At 37.1% G+C, this 24,150-nt stretch overlaps 1 protein-coding gene across 1 annotated transcript in view; it reads right to left on the bottom strand.

The window, feature by feature from the left end:
- Positions 1-1,609: 1,609 nt before the first annotated feature.
- The window catches only part of KCNN2 (potassium calcium-activated channel subfamily N member 2), a 69,715-nt gene continuing 47,174 nt past the window's right edge, over positions 1,610-24,150 (bottom strand). The window contains exons 5-8 of the mRNA XM_054285200.1: positions 11,865-11,975; positions 9,276-9,403; positions 4,921-4,990; positions 1,610-3,077 (exon numbers count right to left, since the gene is read on the bottom strand). Of these exons, the coding sequence (XP_054141175.1) occupies positions 2,790-3,077; positions 4,921-4,990; positions 9,276-9,403; positions 11,865-11,975 (597 nt within the window). The 3' untranslated portion in view covers positions 1,610-2,789. The remainder of the gene's footprint in view (positions 3,078-4,920; positions 4,991-9,275; positions 9,404-11,864; positions 11,976-24,150) is intronic.

Raw genomic sequence — 24,150 nt, 5'->3', positions numbered from 1 at the left:
AGTAAGAAAATCAAACCAAGAGTGCTTTGTGCTCTCCTGAATAAAAGTTTATATCAGTCCTTTCATGTAGTGTATCCCCATGCAGCACCTTAGTGCTGAAATCAGATATTATAAGAAAAAAATCATATGTGCTGAAAATGCAGATAAAATATCTGTAGTGGTCTTGAAGGTAAATTAAGATGTAGAACTGGAGTATAACATGGTGACATCACTTGTTTTTTGCTTTAAAAAGAAAATAAAGGAATCCAGAACAATTTGGCAGGTTGTTACAGAATGCTACTGATGGAAGTAATCCTGATGAATCTCACTATTGCATAAAGCTGTGGCAATAATATTAGGTTCAGGCTTCTGAGTCCTAGTGAGTAAAAGAAATTGAGAGGTCAAAGATTGACAGCTGCTCCTTCACAACAGAAATAGCCAGCCCAATACCTGTAGCTGGATCTTAATTAAAATTGACAGATTGACAAAAATTTTCAAAGTGGACCTACAGTTCTTTAAAACCCCAGTTGTGCAAAAAATGGGTGTTATACATATATTAAAAAGATGTAAACAATGAAAGAGCTAGTTCAAGCTGACAGGAGAAAAAGGAATGTATTCAAGCTACAGAAAGTGTATTTCACATTCAATGTCAAGAAGAGTATTCTAAACTAAATGCAAAAAAGGAGAAAAAAGATTTCTAAATCTTGACTATTAAATTCCAATATTATTAATCACTACTGGCCTTATGACCACTCACAATATCATCTAATTAAGGACTGCACTAGAAAAGTATTAGGACTATATAACATCTGTCTTTTCCTTTGAAAATGATCTCCATAAATACAAAAGCAGAATTGCAAATACTATGCATACTGCTTGTTATTTCCAGTCACAAAATACCACAGTCTGTAAATAAGGCACGCCAAAGGCATGCAACTGTCCTGCTCTAGGGGGAAAAATACTGAACTCATCATCTTTCTCAAGGACATAAAAAGTTAGAGAAATAATTGACCTTTTAATAAGCATGCAATACCTCTGGATGTCACTTATACATTCATCATTTATACATTCGTAACACCAGAAAAGGAAGATCCTTTAATTTGAATAGGCCTAAAGTGTCTGCTGTTTTTCAGATTATGTATTTGGTTTGGGGAATTCTGATTGCTGGAAAGCTCTTCTGTCTTGCCCAGAAGGGCTCTGCCCTGACCTCCTGCATTACTCTTTCCTGCCTGTCCTTGCTGACCAGAAGTCACAGTGTTTCATGGAGCAATGTGCATTTCCGCACTTTCTTCAATGAGCAAGCTGGTTACTTCCAGGCAGACATAGAAACAGTCAGCCATGTCTGCCAGTTTAGCTACAGATGTCACCCTTGGCTGTAAATTGGGGGAGAGGCAGACTGGACTGGCACATTTTGTAAATAGCAAGTACTAAAAATGTCTCATAAAGTCAAATTTCCTGTTTATAATTAGGAATTGTTAATGCAAGTTGCATGTACTGAGCATTTAAACTTGCCTAGTTTTGCTACTCTGGAGCATAAACCAGGAGAAATGTCAGTGAAAACCTTTTCACCAGTGCCTACTGGTGGCTATGCTTTGTGATTTGTTTGTTTTTTGGTTTTTTTTTTTTTCCTTTAATAAAGTAGGAGACCTTATTTTTATGCATGAAAATAAAGTACTCTAGATACCCTTCTGTTGTAACTCCAGTCTACAGCTGGCTTTTTACAGAAGATTTTGGAAATATTGCTAGAAGTGTTTTGCTAAGCTTGACTGCATAGCAGGAACCATGGGGATTGCCCAAACATAATGTATACAGAACACTGTGCTGCCACCACACACCCGTGTGTACTCTAAGTCTGTGTGTCAGTCATTCACTCCAGAAACACAAAGAAAGGAGTGGAGAAAGTAGTAACCTAACACTTTCAAAACCCAAATAGCATTATTAGGAGGCTTCTGGGTGAAAGTGATGCTTTTGATCTGGACAAACATACCTGGCATTGTTATGAGACTCTGAATAAGAAAACAGGACTTTGCCTGTGCTTTTTGCATGCCAGCAGCTTTATGAATAGTCAGTTTAAAAGATCATTGCTATGGGCATTGCATAAATAATTTTATATACATAAATACATATGTATATATATATTATCTATGTGTGTGTGTGTACCAATGCATGTTAAATAAAAGCCCTAAGAATATTTTTAAAACCCATAGCTTATTCTGAGACTTATTTTCTAGGATAAACTATATTTTTAATTAATCACTTCAGAAATCAAAGCCGTTCATGACCTTTTAAAATGACTATACATACACAGCACACTGTTAGATTAATATTGGTTTTTTTCCCCCTCCACTGCAAGCAAAGTTTAGACAGTTAGCTTTCATACTTAGAGATAATTATTAAGCTTCGATTTAGTTTCTTAAATTTCATAATTAGGCCTTTTGATTGTGATCTTTTTTTTTGGTAGTTAGGTCAAAGTAATCAAGTAACTATGTGCAGAAATTAACATTTTTATTATATTAGATTATGCATTGTAGTAGTAAAGCTTGTTTGAAGTGCATGAATAAAAAGTGAAATTACAGGAAGGACAATCTAATATAGCAATACTAGGTGCATTCACTGTGCATCTGAGAGGAGGAGGGGGGAAAAAAAGAGGAGTTTTCACTCATTTTGGCCTAAAATGTGTTCAGGTTTCCAGGATTCTGACATCAGAACCCAGATAACGCTGGCTAGAACCATAGGGCTTTACAATAAAAGCTAAAATATTGACCATATGATGGCAAAAAGTCTTTATTTTGCGGTTAACTTATTCTCTTCTAGCTACTCTCTGATGAAGTTGGTGGTGCTGTGGAGGATGATCTCCTTCTTCTTGACAAAGATCGTGATCGTTCAGCACTGTAGGCAACATGCTTATCGTAATTTTGTATCTGAGCCTCGAGGAACTCCCTCTGTTGCTGGCTGATTGTCTGGCTAATCAGTCCAGGAAGAGCTTGAATGCTACCAATTAAAGTTTCCAGTTTAGTTTCCAGAGTAACAATTCTCTTCTCAAAATCTTCACTTCTTTCATTTAAGTCAGAAATCATGTCATACATGATGTTTTGAGTCTGAAAGTAGAAGGATGTAAGTAAAGGTTTAGAGAGACCTTACAAGTATTGTAACAAGTAGCACAACTGTACAAGGGTTTGTAAAACAGGAGATGAGTATTATAACAACATCTAGTTTTGTGAAATAATTTTCCCTGTAGATTAAATTACAGTAGACTAAACTTTCTACTAGATTTCTTGAGTAGAAACATAATGGCTTTTAGTAGCACTTTAGACGTCGAAGTTGAAATCAATTAAAGACCAGGCCCCTTTTGGAAATTCAGATGTTTGGGAGTGTACCAGGCTAAGCTTTTTGAACAGTCAGTGTAAGCTACCAGGGGACTGAAGGCTCCACTGATGTATTCCAGCCTTAATTGTTCTTGATTCTGGTTTTAAATACCTTCATTCTTCTAATGAGCTCTACAGAGTACAAATGTTGTTCACTGGCTTGCTCCTTCAACTTGGCAGATTTTCTTGAATTGGCAGTAAGAGGAGTTGAGTAGATTGTTTTTGAAAAGTACTTCAAGAAGTAAAAACTCGATTCTATGCTTTTTTTACTTTTGCACTCTCCAGTCTATCTGGCCTCCACAAAACACTGCTGAATACAGAAAATATATAGAATGTACTTTAAAATGCACAACGGTCAGTAAAAATGTAATCTGAAATGTGTTGTTTCAAAGAGACTTGCTTAAAACATAATGGCTGAATATCTGCCTCTTATAGATTGAGGGTCCAGATTATTTAAACTAGAGTCAAAACTGGATGAAAAAAAATCAGTTGAAATTTATGAACCATCCAAAGGAAAGGAAAAATAATTGAATGACTGCCTGAAGTGTAACCAAACCACTTCAGTATCAGGTGTTTTATAACCTATTGCTCTGCCTCCTGTTTCAGGATGCTAGCATAACCCTTGAAAGTGAAGTAGTCTACACAAAATAATATATTACAAGTCCTTAATAGTTGCCAGAAGCATTAGACTGAACTGTATTTTCACCTGAAGTTGTCACGTGGCTCTGTAAAGCAAGATGGGAATGAACACTGAAGAGTTTAATCTTTGCTTTGATGCACTTGAAATCAAGGAGGATTTTGAGGTAAATGAAGAGGTGTACAAGAAATCCTTAAGAAGAGCCCATCAAGGCTTCTAAAGTAGCCTCAAATTAACTCACAGTAACTGTTAAATATTAAGTTCCAACGGAAGTCCAAAATGCTATCAGCTCAGACCTCTAGCTTTCTAGTTATTACATGCTTATGAAAAATTCTAGCAACAATAAACAAGCAGCTTACACCTGAATAGCCTCTTTTACCTCAACTCAAATGGTTTAAAAAAGATTTAAAAAGCCTTATGATATATTGGCAAAATAGGCAGCTATTATTCATTATAAAAACTTAAATAAATGCAGATCTAAATTTACTTGTCCAAAGTTACTGCTGCATAAGACAACAGGAACAGGAATACAGAACCTCTAACTCCAATCTAGAGGCTATTTACTATGGTCTGTCATGGCACAGTCACTGTCACCACATGGCAAAGTCTTCTTACTTCACAGCACTACTCCACTACGGCCCACTCACAGTTCAGCATTTACCATGACCTCTGCAGTCAGCTCAGGAGCTCTCAGGATCAGCCTCTCAATTGTGAAGTCTTTTTCAAATGTACAAAAAAATAAATAAATATGGCATGTTCAAACTTTCATCAGGATACTTCTTCAAGATGTAGGTGCTACCACAAAACACACACATATTTTCATTTGCTACGTATAACACCTTGTTAACAATATTTGCACATATAATGCATAACATTTTCACTAAAAAACCGTTCATTTTGAAAGGAAGAATGCTGAAACAACAGTAACAGCCTACTAACCTTTGCCAGGTCCACCAAAGTGTTGGCTTGATCATTCAGTTTCCTTTGTTCCATTTTTACACTTCTTAATCTAAAAAGTAGAATTTTAAGTCAGATTTTTTTTTGTATGAGGTTATACTAGGATTTCTAGAGAGCATGCACAAAATTTACAAGAGCAATTAACTGCATGGACAATGCCTTGACTACTTTGTGTAGAGTCAGAATCTTTCATGTGCCTGCTACAATGAGAAGCATGCTTCTTCAACACCGCAAAAAAGGAAACAGCAAGGAAATGTGATGTCCTTGAGAATACCATTTGCCATGGTCAAAGTTGAATTCAATAAAGAAGATAACAATTTATCCAGACTACATGAAAGAAAGCCAAAACATTCCTCAAAGCCTCAGTATCGTGACAAGTAGATATAGGAAGAAACACAGAACAACAGTTTTTGGTCATTATTGTTGTAGCAATCAAGAATCTTCCCATGCCTACATGACTAGATACAGGTATTAGCCCTGTTCTGTCGGAAATGGATTAGGTTAGCAGGTGTTGGAACCTGATGAACATACAGTGATAAGTGAGTTTCTCCTTACTTTAAACAGAACTTCCATCAGACCAGCAGCTAAATAACCAACATGCTTGCCAATACATTTCGTTTTTTTGGATAATTTGTGAATCTAAATATGATTACATTTTAAATTTACTATTTAAACTATAGCATTGAAAAACTATGAAAGAAGCAGCAAGGGTACATTTTTTCTTTGATGCGTACTTATCTGCATTTTGTTGGTTATGCACATTTTTTGCAAGATACATGACCCTTCTTATACATTCTCTGATACAAACCCAATGTTTTCCAGATTGACTACCAGGGAGGTTGTTTGTAGATTTGTGATAAGATACCACTTCAGTCTACCAGTGTGCCAAGTGCCAACCAAAACAAGAATCTGGTTAGCTGTCAAATGGAAGTGAGTTTGGCAACCTTTCGTGACAGGTGGGTTGCTAATGCATTCTCTGTCCATTTCTCAGTGATGGTATTACTTAGAAAGATAGTCTAAAGAAAACCTCTTGAAGATATTCCAAAACCAAAAAAAGTTTCTTTAGTTGACAAGCATTTCCTTTCATATGTAGGCTAACTGGTATGAGAAAGTAAGTTGTGGAGAGTGAAATATAATTTAAAAACATCTTTAAAATATCTCTCTTAAGGTAGAATTGAACTGATCACATAAAACTGGAGATTGTTACTGGAATGCCATATGCTCTTCTTCCCCTGGAAGCTTCTTTCAGAGCACAACATAAATGCAGACGGTAGGAGTCGTGTTTTCAGAGGCTACAAGGTGGAGATTTTCTAAAGCAAAAAAGGAGTCTCCAAGGTACAGAACTGTATTATCAAAATGTCAGAACAATTATTCAAAGGAAATTATTTCACTGGAGAATGAACCCCCCAGCATTTTGGTGACCATTCTTTCACATAATGTGCAGAATATGTGGTTTCTGCTTTTCTTAAGATTCATTGACTCATCTGTTTGACAATCAGTATTTTAATTTTAAAATTCCAGGAAGTTCATTATTATTGTAGTACCAGTTGACACCAACATGATAATTCTTCATAGTAACCAACCCAACACCTACCACAGGCTGTAAGAACATATAGATATGGCAAGTCTTTAGCTGCAGCAGCTGGATTTAAAGAAAACCAACAGATTTTCTTAGTGTAATTCATCAAGATAAAATTTTGATTTTATGAACTTCACTTATCACAGAAAAAGATCATGATTCTGGATCGCATTTCCATGGCAGCAATCAGACCACTGAAATTCACAAATAAAAACTCTGTTTTTTGCATGCAGACAGTGGTAAATTCTGCAAGTTTAGAAAGGAAGAGCTTATACAACTTACTTCCGAGCTCTATTTTCATTTGTTGAAAAAAAGACAAAACAAAAGAAAACAAAGTGTAAAATATACTAAAACGATCAAATGAGCACAGTGGGCTCGATTCAGCAGGTGCAAAGTCCTAGGGAGTTGCTACTTTTGATCAGTAGCTGCCTGAGGAGTCTAACTAACTAACATCTAACTTGCACTTATGATCTAGGAATCTGCAATATCTTCAAGCCTTCCCATTAACTATCATATGTAGATTTTCTTATTCATACAATACATAATATGCTTTTTTATGATTTCACCTTCATCTTATCTAATGTGCATGAGAAGCAGAACACTCAGACCAGCTGAACACATTTCAGAGCTGTGACCATGACTGTTATCATGATCTGGTCTGGTTTCTTCTATTAAATTAGCCCTGAGAGAGCCCACTCTTTTTATTTTTGTCTCCAGTGAAATGTTTGAAGGTGAAGAAGGGGACTAAACAAAACTTAAGACTCTAGAAAGATGGAAAATTGTAAGTCACTTGAGAAAAAGTACAAAGATGCAAAGGGATGGAAAATTAATTTGCATCCATTTAATCAGCTACAGGAAGAAAGCAAAACTGCTAGTGCAATCTTTTCATTTATGGCGCATTCTTCAGCATATTGAAAAAATTATGTTTTGGAATTTTTTTCCTGAATACAAAAGTTTTGGGGCTGTAGTGCAAAGTGGTAAAAGACAGAGAGAAATTATTAAGATAGCTGTGCAATCTAGCTATCACACCTAGGAAAAAATTACTTCTTCCCTCCAACTGGTTAATTAATTTTTAAGGGAGATGCAGAACACACTTTATATCCTGAAAAGTTCTTCTGAGCTTGACTGATAAAAAAAGCTGGAGATCGAGCCTGCTGTGCTTTTTAGATTCTTTTCTGAACATATGTGCTCACACACACACAGACACACAACACACACACAGAATAAATAGTAAAGTTAAAATGTTAAGAAACAACCTTTTCAATCAAGGATTCAAGTCCAGCAAGGATGCACATGACATGCTATCCTCTCCCCAGAACCCCTCCACCTCCCAATCCTTTAAGGTAAGCAGGGTGGCCAAACTGCTATATAAAAATATGCTTTTTATATTCACATAAAAATGCCTCAACTTCTGTTGTCTTTTTATTCCTCAAAGTATCTCCACAATGACTCAGTAACATTTCAACCTGCAAGTTTGCTAAATGTAATACAGTAATCAAGGTTTACAGAGTACTTCATAGCTTAAGCTTAGTTACCTACTGCTTTAAAACATTGCTATGAAAGAGAGAACAATTGTTAGTCTAAATTTACTAATAGGAAATGAGTAAACCTGGCCTTCCTTTCCTGTCTTTCCTGTAAGATGCTACTTAGATGTTCTTTTCATCATGGATGCTCCCCTCACATCACTTCGCTGGTTGTCTCAGGCACAGACCTACACTCAAAAGTTATGAAGCCATCAGTTTGAAACTAAACTTAATTTGTCTACTTCTTCCCTGTAACTCATTGGAACTATCTTCATAGGCTGTACAAATGGCTGCCTCAGCTGAATGGGGATAAAAAATAGAACAAACAGACCCTGACCATTCCTCAAAATGGTCCTGAGGACCAAAATTCCCTGGTTCCTGAGGACAAAACTCTGAGGTTTTTTTCCCCCTCATGTAGTTCAGGAATAATAACCACTGTGCAATTCTGCTCATTTGGATGTGCTTTATGACAAATACATACTGCAAATTTTATATAAATACTTGTAGTTTGGCAAAACCATGGCAGAGCTTAAACCTTATACCAGTTTTAGGCCTCAGGCTTGTTTTCAGACTCTCATGCAGAGGGGAAGAACTCATTTGAATAATGCCAGGGGTGCTCAATGGTCTCAACTATTGGCATACCCTCCCATTTTCTAGAATAGATGGCCAGGGTCATAGCTGACCAACATTTGATCTTATGCCCTGAGAATATACAGTGGAGAGAGGCTAAATGCTGGTGGGCCATGAAATTATACTTGATGAATATTCTGTTCATTAAACACTACATACATACTCTCTTCTATCACATCGTTCTGACTTTACAATATTAAAACATTTACTACAAAGAAAATTTTTTGGGTTTTTTTAAAATTTTCTTCTGTCTATTGTAGCCCACATTTTTCTACCCGGAAGAAAATGCAGAAAAATAAAGGATAGTCTCGGTGGCATAGAACAAAAAAAGTCTTAGATAATTCAAGAAGTATGGGAAACTTCTAAAAAACATTCACTGGTTTATATGTACCTTCTTATTTTATTGTAAATAGATAATACAATTACTAGAAAATAGTAAATAGTTATCTTTGTCTTACTCTGAAAGAAAATCAACCTCCAGAACAATCTTGAAGGGAAGGGAATGGTGGGGGGAGAGGGCAGGATGGGACTAAGAGTGACTGAGAGAGAAGGAAACTAACAGAGAAAACACCTTGGGAGGAAAAAGAAAGCAAAATAATACTTACTGATGAATAGCTTGCAAGAATTTGCGTTGATGTTTCCTCACTTTTGCATGGTCTATTTTTTTAACCAGCTTTGTGTTTTTATAAATTAACCATGTTTCCCTGAGTACATTGGCCGCTGCATTTTTCACCTGTTTAATAAAAGAAAAACACCAGGCTGACAAAAGTAGTACTATGTTATGTTTTTATTTTTGTGTTATTAACTCTTCCTAAAGCTTTTGAAATGCTGTCTTAACTGTGGGAAGTGGCCACCTCAAGAACCTGAAGCACTGAGAGAAGGAAGCAACAACTGGATAAAGGGTTTCCTTTTTATATAGATGTGATGCTCAGATCAAATATTTTTGCATCCAGGAATAATTTTCCTTCTTCAAAAAGTGGGAACTGTTTGGTGTTTATGGCAATATAAATTACAGTGAGGAAATACTAATGAATTATCTGTATGTTAATTAAGTGTATTCAATAGGACCATAAGATTTTTCTCTTTCTTATTCTATGGTTAGCACTCCATAATTCTTTTGGCCATTTAACAGTCTTTTAAACTTTCAGAGCTGTTTGAGCACTTTGTCCCTTTCTTTTATTTTTTTGGTTTTGGGTGGCATTTAGTTTTTATACTTGTTTTTTTTTAACATCTCCAAGAAGATGAAAAAAAATGTTGTCAATTAATGTGGGCAGAGTTCTATTTAAAATGTGCTTTGACTTATTTTTTAATTTCAGCGTTCCATAAAATGTTAAAGAGTACCTACAGTTCCCTTTTAAGGCCCTCCAAAATTTTCAAGAATGCTTAAAAACATACAAATAATTTGAATGCAATGTTGATTAATGGCTGAATGACTAGGACACTTTGAAAGAAAAATTGTCCTAATTATTCCTCTTTATTTTCTCTCCTCCAGCTTTACATCATGCCAGTAACTGCAGTGTCAGAGCTAAGTCAATGACTAAGGCATTGCAGGAATGTCATGCAATAGCTTGGCCCAGCAACAGCCTCCCCACCTTGCACCTGTAAGTGTTGGAGAACCTTGTCCTGTCTTCACTGAAAGCTCAACTTGGTTTAGAGACGGCCTCACAACCCCTAAGTAGCCCTTGCACTCCTGAAAGGCATGGCTATCATCAGGCTGTGAGGAAAGATCCCCAGCATCTGCATGATTTGTGATCTGATGTGCATCTTAGATTTGTTTGCTTCGCTCACTTTTCATGTGCTTTGAGTTTCACGAGCTTAAAGCTTTATTTAATAAAGTATTAGACTAACATTGAGATTTATATGAAGAATAGATGAACAAAATAAACTTCAAAAGGCATAAATAAAGACTAGACTCAAAATCTGGCCAATCTCTGAGACACATTTTGGGCTCAGCTGACACATAACACTAAAAAAGTAACTATATTATGAAAGGACAAATTATTTCTTGTGGTCTAGTATCAACAACACCTTAACTGACTGCAATGGGAATGTAAATCAACGAGCACAGAAAGACACCTTGTCAGACACCCCTTATACTGATATAGGGATTCCCTCCTCACTCATCCTTAGTCTCTCCTTGCTGTGACTCCTTAGAGGAGATACAGGCTGTTAGTGGTGAGCAGCACAGAAATGAGAGCCAGCCCAGCCAGAGCAGTGCTCTGAGACACACAGCACGTGGGGATAGCACAGGGCTCTCTGCAACACAAGACCTGCAGCAGTGCAGCGCTGCAGTGCTGCACAGAGCTGTGCTGGGGCAGCCATCCTTCTCCTCCTCCTCCTCCTCCTTCTCGCCTGGAGCAGAAGGACTGCCTCCATCTCAGGCACCCACCACTAAGGAGAAACTCTGCTGAGTTCTGCTGAGCTGTGATTATAAGCACCTTTGTCTTCACATTGGCTCTTCTCAATAATGAAGACTGACTGAACAAGTTGAGTGCACTGTACAGTTAATATTCTTTTTCTTTTTCCCTCAACACTGATCTGTTTTATTTCGGCAAAGGATTTGTATTGCCTTGTTTGCTGCATTTTCTTTCATTTAAAATATTTCAATACCAATGGGTCCTATTTTGTGAAAAGTAGTTTCTTCTAAAAATAATATATACAAATATGTTTCAGGGTCCTTCAGAACTGTGTCCCACTAAATAAACCATGCATTAAGTACAAAACGCAGTTGAAAAGACTGCCTCACTGTTATTGTTCATATGTTGCAACATATGAAAACGTATATTATTTTCTTAAGAACATCTCTCATAGCTTGAAATTCTTGTTTTTATCTGTCATTTCATCTATTTTAGCTACAAAAAATATATTTTCATATGCTGCGCAAAAGCTTTTGGTTTAATACAATAGTCTAGTTTCACAGCACTTAACTGCTAATTAACTAATTAACACCAAATACCTTCCAGTTACAAGGGCCCTCTATACAATATTCTATACAAATCCTTAAAATTTGCTGACAACTTGCAGTTGTCTTCAATTTAAAGGAAAACTCAAGGCATCCAATTTCTAATCTTTCAAAACAATACCCATGATAAAGTTCAGCAAGGATACCAAGCAGGAGACTACTTAAAAACAAATGCAGAAATAAATTAATACACAGTACTCCTTTTCAGTTGTGAATATAAAGTGTGACTTACTCTTTTAGTTAGCTGGGTGTCCATCATGAAATTATGCACATGTTTTTCAGCTTTGGTAAGTTCTAACTTCCTTGCCACCACAGCTACCACCAGTGCAGTGCACCCAGCACCCTGAAAACAATAAAACAAACCCCCAAGATGTTACTACTGCATTTTGCAGAGTTTTTAGAGGAAGTTTCTCCTTTCCTGTAGAAGTATGGCAAGATCAGGTGATTCATCCCAGGTAAATACAGTGAACATACTACAGCTGTTTCATTTCAGAGAAATGACGAGTCAGTATTTACAGGCTGGTAAACTATTAAGGCACCAAAATAATAAGTGAGCAGCATCACTTAAAAGTTCAGTTGTTTGTTTTTTTTTTTTCCTGCAGGGATTGAACATTTTCCATTTCTAATGCATAGACAAAGGGGGTGATTAAAAACAACTTTTTAAACCCAGTAACAGAGTACCCTGTTCTTAAAAATTTTCCCAAGGTTATAAAAACTGCTAAAGAGGAAATAAGATTATATTAGTATTTAGCACACACACACAAAAGAAAAGTTTCTTAGGATTTTCTGCAGGGCCTAAAAATAATAGTAAAATTATTATTTACTCACTTTGGTATATCTTCCTGTTGTTCTGAGTCCTTCAGTGATCTTTTCCTATATTATTTCTGCTTATCTTATTACCATATAAAATAGAACACATACACTGGACCACATGTTCAAAACTTGGACAGAGAAAATACCAATTTTCTAATTCATGCTGTGTATATGTATGCACATGCATGTATACACATTGACATGCATGTGCACAACAGGCAAATTCCCGAAGATGACTGTCTCTTTGGAATGACAGTGGCTTTATCAGCATCACAAATACAAATGCTTCTTTATGGGGCAGGTGAAACAAAAAGGAGGCTAAAATAAGCCAGGTAATAAGCAGCGTCAGTTTTACACATCTAGAGGTATCATTACCTTTACACTATTTATAAATTGTGCTGCTTTAATATTTTGTTTTAATACAAAAATTCTTACAGTTTCTTTAAAATAAATATAAATATCTCATTAAATATACAAAGCTACATTTAACTTGCAGGTTCATTCCAATCTAGCTCTTACTCACTTGTGTCAGTTACTCTTCAATATAAAGCAATCTCTCACTGCTTCTCATTGAAGCTTAGCACATTTTGATTCACAGAACTTTCTTCTACACATTATGTATTTCTCCCATAAATTTATTCTCTATCCCTCACATCTATAACTGCCTTACCCTCTCTGGAAAATCCAGAAGAAATCTCAGAATTTAGCTTTCAAAATACAAAATCCATTATTAAAAACATAGAGACTGCAAAATAAATTAACTAATTGGAAACCTTTTTCCACACAGAGTCCTTAAAGAACTGGATCTTGTCTCTCTGTGTACTTACTGAGGCATACAATGAATTCTGTGAAAGCCTTGATTTAATAGTTTTTCCATTTCTCTGGTAGATTGTACCAAAAAATCCATCTAATCCTCCTCTCATTTTCTCCAGTTAGTTCTCATCTTCCATCCTCAACAGCTCTCAGCATTCCTTCAAATGAGTCCCTCATAAGTTTGCTGCATTTCTTGCTTATTTCCTGTCCTCAATACTAAGCCTTTTTTTTCCTCTACCTCTCTGTTGCCCAGTCTTGTGATGATGGAATTAATGGGAATTTAGTTGAAGTTTTGCTCTCTCCATGAGTCAAAATGGTGTTATAAGTTCTTCTTCTCAAGACCCCATCAACAGTTAAAGAGAAAGAATACAGCCACAGCTTAAGGCTAAGCACTTCAGAAGTCCACTGAGCCTCCACTGGGAAGAGGACAAGGCAGAAGATGCTCTAAGACATCCTACCTCCCCAGAAAACAGACAGCGCTCTTTAGGTCTTCTTCCAGTCGAGGTAAATGCTATTATGCAGAAGACTTCTCTTTAGGCAAATAAATTAACAAATTACCCCATATAATAACAAGGGAATGAAGATAAAAGCAGACATCTTTTGGTTCAGTATGTCAGGAAAACCAGGGCCAGATGTTGATTTAATGACATAACCAGAGTTCTGCCTGCTCAAAGCTAGAATGGAAATGAGCTTGTCAATACAGATCCCACTGGCAAAAAACCACCTATTTAAGCCAATTTATGGGGGAGAGAAATGCTAGATGACTCTTTCCCAATCCACCTCAAAAAGGCTAGAGGAATGGTGGCGGGCAAAAGAGCTTGCTTTGAAGCAAAATCATTCCTGCCTTTGTGATTAAGGCATTTTCAATGTGGCACAGCAGCTGTAAGGGCCAAATGCTGTCAAAAGTAAGAGTTTTCTGTCTCACATAAAATATACTGCCTGCGGTGTCACAATACTGTCACTGGTGAGCTGTGACAACCACCTCCATGGTGTATATGCACTGCTATCTTCCTCATCTCCAGAACAGCTTATTGTGATGGCAAGGTACCCTAAATTCAGTTTAAACCTCTTCGTTTTGTGGTATATGATGGGATCTCAGGACATGAACATGAGTTTTTCTAGTGTTTCTTCAGAAGCAGGAAGTATTATACTACCTGCATGTTAACATTTCATAGTACTGTGAAGGAAAAATAATCACTCATAGCAGCTTCCAACAATGACTAAAATTCCACTTAACCTATATGATGCTAATTAGTATTTTATGTTACAGCAATCTGCAGTATTACAAGGCTCCCCTAAAGAGCTCAGCATCCTTAAAAATACTCATAAAGTGAGAATTATTCAAATTTGCAGAAATTAAATGGAGGAACTATAGTTACTTTAAAAAATTGTAGCATTGTGTGCATGATACTTGATATATTTTTTGAATATGCTGATTCATAGGAAAATCAGTAGGTCAGCTTATTCGTCCAGTTTGTTATATCAGTACTATGCAATGCATCAGCTATTAATTTATTAAAATTCCTCAAACTAAGTGAAAGCACTAATAATTATTTCATCTGCAGGAGGGGTTTTTTAGAGAATAAAATTCTACAAAGTCTTATATTTGATTACTGTATTAACTTTCAACATCATTATTTTTATCCAGTTTTGAAGCAAATAATAAAATAAATCTTTGCTTCCAGCTCTTGTTCAGGAGAACTATATGCAGGATGAAGAAAATTAAAAAGGCAGGCCCATATATTTTCAAGTATCAAACCATTAATCAATTCTATCTGGAATTCACACTCCTTAATCAGCAGCCTGACCACCTCCTGCATTATGGGGTTACCACAGTGTGTTTTGGCTTGGTAAGCAGCCTGGTTTTAAGGGCACTTAGGACAGAAATTATTACAACACATGCAATGTAAGCAAATTGATCAAGCCAAGGCTAAGGTGTGACTACATTGTTCATCTGCTCCACTTAGTGGAAACAGGTAATAACAGAATGAGCCATTCATTAATTTGATGGTGTTCAAGTACTCTATGATCAAGTATTTGCCAGCAACTGCCAGTTTTAAAAGCTGATTCTGATACCTGAATTCTTCTGTTTTCCAGAAGGCATGTACAAGCTGAATGAAATTATCTACTAAAGCATGAGAAGCTCATGAGAAGAATAGGCAAGATTAGGACTCCACTGATGAGCGGAGCAATGCTTATTTCCTGTTTGCAAGGATCAGAAGATGAAGCACATGAATTTAATCCTGAACACGCAGTATTTCTTGCTTGATATGAAGCGTAGCATATTTGTCTACAGTAAAAGCAAGAAGTCTGAAAATAAACATATCCACAGTCTTCCACCGGAGCAAATCAACAAACTCTGGACTCCATAGTGGCATCAGATCCCTGATGGCAATTGTAGAATTTGCACTCCTGAGCAGTACAACCTTTAGCATTGGGTTCACAACCGTTTACACAGGACAGAACTTGTCTTGATTGTCAATCTATTTAGCTATTGTCCCTTATGAAAGCAATTTGATGTGACTGCAAGCAACTTGAGGACATTCTTTGTATCTTTAATTCTAAATATGCTGCTCCTCTTAAGGACATAGAATGACACCTAAAGTTCAAATGCTCATGCAGGTGCGCAAGTCTGTGAAAGCCATTCTCTTCTCTAGCCCTCTTTGATGCCTAGAATCCAAAGTGAGTTTCCCTGATAGAAATGTAAGTGGAAGTGTACGTTGGCATTTTACTAATATATGCTTAGGCAGTTTTTAAACACTAGTAGGATAACAATTTTCTGTTACATAAATATAATGATGACTGATACATCTAAAAATGAATGGAAGGATGGATTAAATTGAGGAGGAAAAAATAATGTCATCAGGCATTAATGTCAAACCCATGTTATTTGAAAAGTGAAAAAGAAGAAAGATTAAATTAATTGTATTTTAAATTATACTTTAAATTTAGCAACTGAACATGACATGAATTTAACTTAAACACGACTCTCAGAAAAAAGCATGACTATTACTTGGTGTTTTCTTTCATTTTACTTACAGGTGCCATAAATTGCAACTTTCCCTATTTTCTGCACAGTCTCTCGGCACTTAGCTCTGAATTATTGCAAGCCTTCTTTCAACTGCTTTAACAAAGCAAACTATGTCTTAGACACATCAGACATTGCTGCAATGGTTATTTTCTTTGCCCGTCATTCTTAAAATGTTACTCTGCTCTGTGTTGATGTAGTCCCTTCTCTATGGCATCCTATACAGAACATTTGCCCTCAGTTGCTGTATTTTATGACTCCTCAGGGATTTCAGTTCTAAGAAGATCTTTCAGACAAGATTCTTTGCATCACCTATTTACTTAGTAAAAGCTCCCAAGAAACATATAAATCTAATATATAATTTTCTTTTAAAACCTTCCCCTTCTTTGTTTAGGATTTTACTTACTACAAAGCCTAGCAAAACCAGTGAAGGTTGTTGTAGTGTGTTCTGTTAGTTTGTTTAATTGCTCCCCCATTTTCTGTATTGCTCCCCCATTTTCTGTAACGCCTTAGCCTTGTCAGTTATTATGTTCCCATGGCAACTCCCGCCATGGTATTGTCTGTCATTTGGTTACCTTGGTTACTCCCACCACAGTTATGTCAATCCTCTCTGTTATATGATTTCCCCTCCCCTGTGTTTCCTTATATGTGAATTTGTTCTCCTCCCTTGGCCCAGTCAATCACTCCCCACTCCTCCTAGTTTGCCAGAATCTTCTGTGCTTAGGGAGACTTGATTGGCTGTGGCTCCGGGGCCCCTCCTTTACATTGTTTCTATTGGGTTTTCTCTCATGCCCGTTATCCTAAGTTCACTCCCCTACCTTCCCCTATTGGTCCTTTGTAAACCCCTCCCTGAGATCCCTCCTCCCCTTTATAACCCTGATGCACCCTTTGTTCTTGGTCACTCATTGGTAGACACGTTAGATTCAACATCTAGTTGTCTGTCACTCCCTGGTTGACAATAAATCTGACAAGTCCCCAGTGAGTGTCCGGACTCTTTACTCTCATCGGCCAGCAGCGATTCCGTCCGCTGTGAGCACAGCCTGAAGCCTTCTGACGCCGAGGGGTGCTCACACATTTGCAGTTGGGTGTTGGCCACCCTCCTGCTAGCCGGACACCTGACTTTAAGGCCACACCCCGCTGCAGAAGGTATGTCAGATTCTGGTATGCCCAGATGACTTCTACTACCCTACATAATTCCTCCTTGTTTCCCATTCTATTTGCTCTATGGGAATGGTAAACTCAGCAGTAACTTGGACTATGTATTTCTACTCTCTTTATACAGCACTGGCATCAATAGGATCAAGAGTCCTGAAGGGCTACAGGAATATAAATAAGAATTAATAAAGGTGGTAGGTCTGTATTACCCAGTTATAGTATGTACATCATACTAGACCTGACTTTCCTTTTCCCTTCCTTATCAAAGTCACTCATCAATACATTACTACATGCCAGCTGAGATGCCTTTTGCTGTCCAACCACAACCCTCTGTCCTCTTCACTTTTGCAATCCACATTGAGCTTTCTGCTGATATCAGCAGAATCACCATATTAAAGCTGACTAACTAAGAGTTACTACAGAGGATTTTACACTACAGTAAACCACACCTGACACACCATGGCAGATGGAAGGAAGAAGCTGGTGTTTCCCACAGCACACAATGAAAATGTGGCTAAGGAATCTGGATCCAGACCATGCCTTTACTACCACTCACAAGTGCTAAGACTGAAGGTCCACACTGCTGCAAGACAGTGCTGGCTAAACTGCAGGGTTCAGACTTCAAGGGCAGCCTAGCATGTACATGTAACATTACTGTCAAGGTTCCAGTTTTACTGACAGCCAGAGAAGCTTTCAGCTCTTCAATCAAGGGTTTATCTAAGGCAAATAAAGCTTAGCACTGGCTGCATTTTCAGTTAGAACTGAAAGCAGCATTTGGTCAATAGAGAAACCCTGTTGTCCTCTAAGTAAATGCCTCGGGCGTTGTCACTTGGTTCTTTTTTTGAAAAGGTTCTGAAATACCTTCACAAGACTACAGTGAATTGAGTCACTCCTACATCCACCTGGAGGGTGCTGCTGGTGAGAAGGGAAGCAACAGTGTGTGTACCAGTGCCTCTGTTGCAAGTCACCTGGCATCTCTGGTTTACTGGACTGGAATGAAGAGCAACCTTAAGTGCTGTAGGCATCACAAAAATGTCCTTCTATACTTGCCTGTAGCTGAAAGAAGGCAGTTGCCACATTTCTTGCTCATTTCTCTTGGGATCCACTGAGGGAGAGAGAAGGTGCGCTTTGCAGACATATGGTTCTGGTGGGAAATTTAGCTCTGCACCAGAAAAGGCACAATATTCCTCCTGCTGCTCTGCATAAAATGAAAATCCTGTAAGAATTTAAACAGGCATTTTGTTCATTTGGCTCTCTCAAAGGTGGACATATATGACCACCAGGGAAGGGGAAAAAATTTTTTTAAAAAATGTTGCTTGAAGTAAAAAAAACCTCTCTGAAACAACACAGGCAGAAGCTAGGGAAGTGGTGCTGTAAAAATGTGGGTTTGTATTTGTCACTGTTTACTGGGAGAGATGTATAACCTTGCAAGACTGAAATAAAATGAGTAATAGAACAACAACTATGTTATCTCACCAAAGAGTGATCTAAAAAACCTTTGCCTTATTTACACTTTCATGTATTCAATATTTGCCTGGCTACTATTGTCTTCTGTGGCGTTTGTCTGCATCACATCTAGAATTTTACTGCAACATTTAAATTTCTGATCTATATAGGAATAGATGAGCAGGTTTGTTTACTTCTAATTAGTCGATAAGATTTTTGGCAATGTTGCGAAAATAAAAATTATGAAGACCATTCAAATGTTATGAATAAATGTGAAATTGATTAACTAGTGTCACACATAAGAGTGGGTATTCATAAGTGAGGGTGAAGTAAACTTCTTGAAAAATGAAAGCTGGGTACTAGGAGAGACATCTGAGACAACACAGGACATAATGATTTATAACATGAAGACAGTGTCTCTTCTACAGGGGAACCTATAAAGGACTGTAGTGTTAATGAATGTAGTGTAAATGTGGATTGTCAGAAAAATTAGAACAATTTTCAGAATTGTCAGAATCCCTGACAATTGAATATGCCCTGATGACTGGGCTTCTGGTAAACCTTCAGTGGTCATAACAGCTAAAACATCCCTGGACAGTTTAACCCAAAACGCATAAAAAACTTTTTGCTGGGCAAGGGTTGGAGTCTAATTTCCTTAAATGAGCAGGCTTAACAGCCTATAAGGCTGATGGGAAACATCGCTTCAATAATTCAGGATGAAAGCTACCAGTGATGCTCTTGTTCTTCACCTGTGTTGCAAATGCAAAAGTTTCATGAGAATATGTGTAAAAGTATACAAAAACTGCTGTATTAAATCTAATGTTATTGCAAATTAAATTACATTTTCTCAGATCAAAGAAGTTTTGCTGCAACAGTCATCAGCCCTAGTCATACCTATGTAGACAATGAAAGCATGAGACAACTGCTTCTCATTCCAGCCAGGAAATAATTGCCTTTGAATTTACTGAAATGCATCCATAAACAGACCAGAGTGGGAAAAAGTTCCTGTGTCCTCTGACACTTCAAAAACTTCCCTGCTCTACTGGTACAAACTAAAGACCTTCTGAAGAAGTCTTTTTCCTTAATTTTTTTAGTTTTGAAAGATGGTGAAACCTTTCAAGAGGTGTTGTTTACTCAAATGGAGTAAAACCTCTGCCATTGCCTCACTTTTCAGATTAACGTCCTCTCAACCACTGCTTCAGGGATCATGTTTTAAAGCTTCTCAACTTGATTTTGATAATTTATGATTCTTTACTTCAGCTAGAAATTTCACTCCAACAAGCCAGAGACATAAAATAATCCCAAACTACCTTTCTTCCCTACCAAAGTTACCATTTTTGCAATTTGTTGCGCTGGAACAACAATAGTAGAGGAGCGGACAAATTCCTCAGCAGCCCAGCTTTTAATAGCTTTACCCCTAAGAATGCAGGCATCATTAACTGTCTTCTCCATATAAAATTTCTGCTCAATACATTGTCTACTTAAGTTCTACTATGATAGAAGGAACAAACACAACCTGTTCTAAGTCCTAATGTCACTTATATTTACTACTGAATTATCAGAATCTACTGAATCACATTCTAGCGTGTATCTGAGACATGGACCCAAGATGCTATCAATTAAATGAAAAGCTTTTCATATTTTCTGTACTCTCAGAGAAGTAAAAACTGAACAGTGATCTAGATGTTTGAGATATCTTCTTATCAACAGAATGATGCACCACAGTGCTTTAACTTGATTTGATCATACCTTTTCAGCTTTTAAAGTGTAATTCAAAATACATTTCTATATTTTATAAACCATTGTTTCTCTGACACACTATGCAATTAAACAACATGAACAAAAATTTTCATAAAATCACACATTTTAGACATTATTATGCACAATAATTTATGACCTTTTTGTACACTACCCATAAAGTTCTATAAAATAATTTCCGTATTTGCTAGAATCTGATGTTTACCTTATTTTTTCTCTTTTTTCAGGACTCAGCCCAGAAAACATGCAAACAATGTTAACTATGCAGTTAGAATCTACTTGTTTATCACCTCTTTTTTCTAACAATCTAACAAATAATAAATTTCAAAATTAATACAGTTCAGATTTGCTACTTACAAAAAAAAGGACAGTTAGAAACTGCTATTCTAAGTGCCACGTTCCTATGTTAGATAGTTTTCTGTATTTGTTGGTAAGACCAGGCTGTCTACAATTATCATTTGCACAAATATCACAATTAAGCCTTAGATGAAGAGTCCTCTGTTCTTAAACCAGAAACACCTCATCCTCATCACTTTTTCCATGATTCATAGCAAAGAAACCATGACTGTTTAGAAATAAATGCAGACTTCCAAAGGACATAAAACCTTCAGCATGAGAGGATTTAAAATGAGATATTAATTTTTGATTTCACCATTTGGAACTAATAAAAACTATTGCTCCTAAAGCCAGATTGTACACACTGACTTCATTGCAACTACTCTAATAAGAATATTTCATCTACCTGAGTGGTCTTCAAATACTGTAGTTAAAAGATGCCACTTAAAGTTTTTGCAAGGAAAAACTCAAATCTTGTCCACAGCTATTGTATACATTTAAGAAAATTTCTGTATTTATTTGGTTATTTCCTAAGCCTAATTATCCCTTTGAAGTTCATTTCAACAAGAGAAGCAATTAAAGTACAATTTCCACATTAGCAAAGCAGACACTTGAAATAATATCTATTTCATTTAAAGCAAACTTCATTGAATTATACCAAACCAACTGCATCCTGTGACAGGACAATTGCAATTCATCGATTTTATTTGCAGCAACATAGGTTTGGCTTACATGTCCGCTTCTAACTGTTGGTGGGTGGCTTTGCAGGAATTCTGCATCATAAACTTTGCATCATACAATAAAAGTGCCACCTCACCACATAATGCTGGGTCTAAAAGGAAAAATGTCCTTTTCAAAACTCATAGCAGGTCCTTGTATTTGCAGGCAGAAGAACTGATTGCCCTCGTTTTATTTTGTGTAACTGCAAAAGCTTACAAAGGTCTGCAAAAGTTATCCATCTCACAGTCCATAATTACGAAGCTTTCCATATCTTCTCACACTCCCCCTTACCAGTTTCTACAGAACTTCTTTAAATTTTTGCTAACTTCATTAATCTCCTTATAAAGCAGGGAAAATTTTGCAAACCTCTCCAAGGCCTGAAATGCAAAGAGCCATTTAAAAAGTGGAAGCGCCGCCTACACCAGCAGTTCCACTTAGAAACCGTACAAGGAAAGTGTTCCACCTGTAGCTGAGATCACCTTGCTGATGAGCATCTGAGAGATCTGCCTGGGCGGGCACTGACCACCAGGCATGCCAGCTCCAGCAGGCACAAAACAATGCACATTCAGTACACCAACAAGCTGCAGGGCATGGCAAAGATGCCACAGGTCTCCCTCTTTCCTCTCAATCCTGCTCTGAGAACAGTGACAGCAGCTGTATGTGTATCCATCCAGCACACTCTTCCAGACCTACCTAAAGTACACAAGGGGCAGAGAATACATTTGCTCTCAATTTATAGCCCACCTGGCCCACAGTCCACGACTGCTGCCCAGTAAAGTTTCATTGGAAAAACACAGGTTGGTAATTGAGTTGAAGCACACAGTTCAGTTTCACTTGCTTTTCAGTTTCACTCGCTTGACTGTAAAACATTTCTGCATTGACTCCTCTTTGTAACATGCTGTGTCAATATTTTTATGAAAGTTTCATACATTTAAGTGCTTTGAAAGATCAAAATGTAAATGTTTTCATTGTTTGCTTTTTTTGTTCACAGGGTTGGTTTTTTTTTTTGGGGGGGGGGGTTGGGGGTTTTTTGTTTGTTTGTTTGTTGTTGTTTTATTTTGGTTTTGTTTCCCCAATTTCTCTAATACATTAATCACACTTCTTTGCTATCTTACTCTCAACAATTCTCAAGGCATTTGGTATAATCTGAATATGTGTAAATATTTTCCTATTTTCCAGCAGTGTGCATGTGTAGAGTTTAAAAGGTGTCACTTTACATCAGTGACCTAAGACAGCAGTAGTTACAATGTCGATCACCAACACAGCTTGGTGCCACCAGCAGGCTGCACAAAGTCCACTTCTCAGGCTGTAGTACAAGGCAGAGCTCAGCCTGAGCACTCCCCATTTCCATTGCACAGAAAGCAATTCCTGAGGCAGAGGCAGGAAGGTAGAAATGGCACCAGGGTCTACCTACCTCCTTGATCCCTAGGGATCAAGACACCAAAGTAGGCTTCCTTGGGCCACCAGTTCCACAAAGCCAATAATAATTCTTCAGTTGTCTGTGTAACTACTCTTGTATTCACATGTATTTCTATTTATTCCCCCTTCCATCCATTTTAATAGGGACCTTACCCAAAAGCAAGCACTCAGCAGTATTTGGCATCGATCACACTAATCCCAATGCATTTGCTGCTTCACATGCTAGGGAATTATACTTTACCTCTTAAAAGCAAATATATGTTTTTATTTTACTAGATCCATTCAACAGTTACCTTTGTGTGTCTTTTAATAAGATCACCAATTGCTCCTATTGAAATAAAAATCACTAGGTCTGTTCTTTTAGGATTTTATATTTTCCACAACAAACAATAATTAGTTACTGTACAAGTTTCGGAAGATTAATTGGTTTTAAAGAATGATACTCAAGACCTGTAAGCTTTTTAGTATTACAGGTTAGTCTAGAAGAGAGTTCTTTATTATATTTACTGTGCCGTCCTTCATACTCCTCAGGTCATTTATAAAAACAAAACAAAACAAAAGACAAGTACCAAAAAACACAGAATAATTCCAGCATCTGACTTTTTCTCATTGTTCCATGTTTTTTTTATCTCAAAGATTACTTTAATGAAGTTAGTGGTTAGTCTTTCTATTGTTTTACCTATCATAACACAGCAGGAGCCACTTGGCTCATTTTCCCAAATTCATTACCACGACATTCTGATTGGAGCCTTTGCTCTTCCATATCTGCTGCAGAACTTATTAATCCATACTTGACTTTTCCACGGAGGCAGTGGAAGTGACTTTGTATGAGGATTCTGTCAATTCTGCAATCCCTGTCCTGCAAGGTGGCAATAAACACTGCTTCTCCATCCCTTTTCCTAGAATTTATTACCACATTTAATTCTCTCTGGCATCAATATCCAACACAGAAAGGAGCAAAGGTAAACACCCCAGAAGATGGCACATTTGAGCTCAGCCAAGAGCCTTTAAAAAAGCCCTGTGAGTCCTT

The sequence above is a fragment of the Melozone crissalis genome, unplaced genomic scaffold (genome assembly GCF_028551555.1).
Source record: "Melozone crissalis strain CALT ecotype California unplaced genomic scaffold, PUWL_Pcris_2 ptg000005l_1, whole genome shotgun sequence".
Taxonomy (NCBI): Eukaryota; Metazoa; Chordata; class Aves; order Passeriformes; family Passerellidae; genus Melozone; species Melozone crissalis.
This window is presented reverse-complemented; position numbering and strand designations above follow the sequence as displayed.